General features: G+C 33.4%; 1 protein-coding gene across 1 annotated transcript; it reads right to left on the bottom strand.

Moving 5' to 3' along the window:
- Positions 1-884: 884 nt before the first annotated feature.
- On the bottom strand, positions 885-2175 carry LOC145638146 (uncharacterized). Its single transcript, XM_081689107.1, has one exon. The coding sequence runs from the start codon at positions 1973-1975 to the stop codon at positions 923-925; it is 1053 nt and encodes a 350-aa protein (XP_081545233.1). The 5' UTR covers positions 1976-2175; the 3' UTR covers positions 885-922.

Below are 2175 nucleotides of genomic sequence, written 5' to 3'. Positions count from 1 at the left end.
TGCATATGCCAAAAGTAGAAGTTAGGGCCTCATCTATTAGCCTGTCTTTTATTTTTCTTTCTTAAAAAAGTTAACATTTGATCATATGAAACCTTTGATGTATTTACTACTCAGTACTTGTAAAACAATGAGAGTTTGACAGACTTTGCCATCATAAGTGGCATGAAGATGAATGAATGATTTTATACCATTTTGCAAAAAACATGTGAATCAAAATGTGAAACGGGTGGTCTATGTTTGTTCATATACCACTTTATTTTGCTATCGTAAACATGAAGTTTCGATTTTAGAAACCGGTATGTTATCATCACAACGGAAAGACTGTACAAAATCGGCTTTAGTGGGAGCAATCGGCCTGATTCATTGTTTTGAATGATAGATAATAAATTGTTACGAAAGTAATACTAAATGTTACTAAGTTTTCAAGTGGCAATTATATCTACTCGTATAATTTTAAGTATTTTGAGTGAGAATCTTTAAATATTAACTAACAAAATAAAATACGCTACAGAAATAGGGACACAAGATAGGAAACATAAGCAAAAATTGCATAATAATAGTGGATATACCATCATATATTGCTCTATTCCAGTTGGTACTTTGAGATATTGTCCAACTTACAAAGAAATCAGTAACTGTACAAGATCTGAAGTATAATACAATACAAATCCCACAAAAAAAAAAAAAAGGAAAAAAAAAAAAAAGAAGAAGAAGAAGAAACTCACTATGAAACAAACAAAATAAAATTGAAAAAAAAAAAAAAAAAAAAAAAAAAAAAAAAAAAACTTTGGTAATTGAGATTTTGCAATCCTCTAGTAAAAAATAAAATAAAATCCCACAAATTTTCTTATTTTTATTAGTAGTAAAAATTATTTTACTCAAAAAAAAAAAAAAAAAAAAAAAAAAAACAGAGGATTGTAGATCACCTTCTCCAACTTCTACTCCTGGAAAAAGGATCTTTGAATCCACCAACAACCCAAGTTTCCTGAGAAATTTCAGTTGACAAATTATAAAATTCTGCGTCATATTTCATCAAAATTGCCAAACTTTCTCTTTTCTTTTTCTTATTCAAATTTTCCTCTTCCTCTGTTTTCACTTCCTCTGTTTTCATTTCCTCTGTTTTTTCTTCCTCTTCTTTAGCTTCAATTTCCTTTTCCTCTAGCCAACTCTTAGCAGGAGCAGACCTACACCTCATTAATAACAAAGCATTCGGCGGCGGCACGGCCGGAACACATTCATCATCATTCTCTATATTCTTCTCTTGTAGCACTGATTTCTTACTATTTTTAGTAACATCTTTACCCTCATTTTCCTCTTGTAATACCATAAACCATTTAGAAAACACTGCCTTATTACTATTATTAGTAATAATGTTGTTTTCCTTATCATCTTCACCAATATCGAATTCGTCGTCTTCGAATGCTTGATCTTCTTCCTCATCATCTTCCTCATCATCTGAACTAATAACAACAGATTGAGGAAATGCTCCGAAACACCGGAAATCAAACCTTATATTCCTTAAACAAGTAAGAAAACTCATAACATCTTTCTTAAACCCAAACCCTTCAACCCATTTTGATTTCTTCTTGGTTTTCCCACGATTATGAATCCTCTCAATTTCCTCCATTACAGATTGCCAATTTTTACAACCACTTGAAGAACTAGGCCTTACTTTAATCTGCCCTGCACAGGTGACTTTCGGGGAAGTCGGCTCGGCTATCTCCGGCCTCAATTGGTTGTTTTTAGCCCATACAAGAGGGCTGTTTGGTCCTCCGGAGGCGGCACTTGAGGTTCGAGTGTTGATCCTCTTGAGGTGGTGGTTGTGGTGATGTCGTTTCGAGGGTTCGGAACCTCTAGCAGGGCTGCAAATGGGTTTAGGCATGAGTGTAAGATGGGTTCTTGAAGGAAAACATACTAAGAAATCTGCTGATTGTGTTGCTCCTCCTAATAGTTTGTTTTCTCTTCCTTTGATCATTTTGGCAAAATTAGATTTTTTTTTTTTTTCTCTCAAAATTCTTGTTGAAGTTGATGTTTTATAAGTAGAGTGAGTATAATTTTGTTGCTTTTTCCTATAATATTAATTCTATATAGTATGTCATGCTATGTTGAACTTGAGTATGTGTGTTTTGAAGGTGCCAAGGTGGTGTTTTTAAAAGGAGGGGTGGAGGGAACGGT

This window comes from Chenopodium album, chromosome 7 (genome assembly GCF_948465745.1).
Source record: "Chenopodium album chromosome 7, dcCheAlbu1.1, whole genome shotgun sequence".
Lineage (NCBI taxonomy): Eukaryota > Viridiplantae > Streptophyta > Magnoliopsida > Caryophyllales > Amaranthaceae > Chenopodium > Chenopodium album.
This window is presented reverse-complemented; position numbering and strand designations above follow the sequence as displayed.

What these genes read in the sequence shown, in the direction of transcription:
- LOC145638146 (XM_081689107.1), bottom strand. Translation starts at nt 1,975, where the DNA reads ATGATCAAAGGAAGAGAAAACAAACTATTAGGAGGAGCAACACAATCA.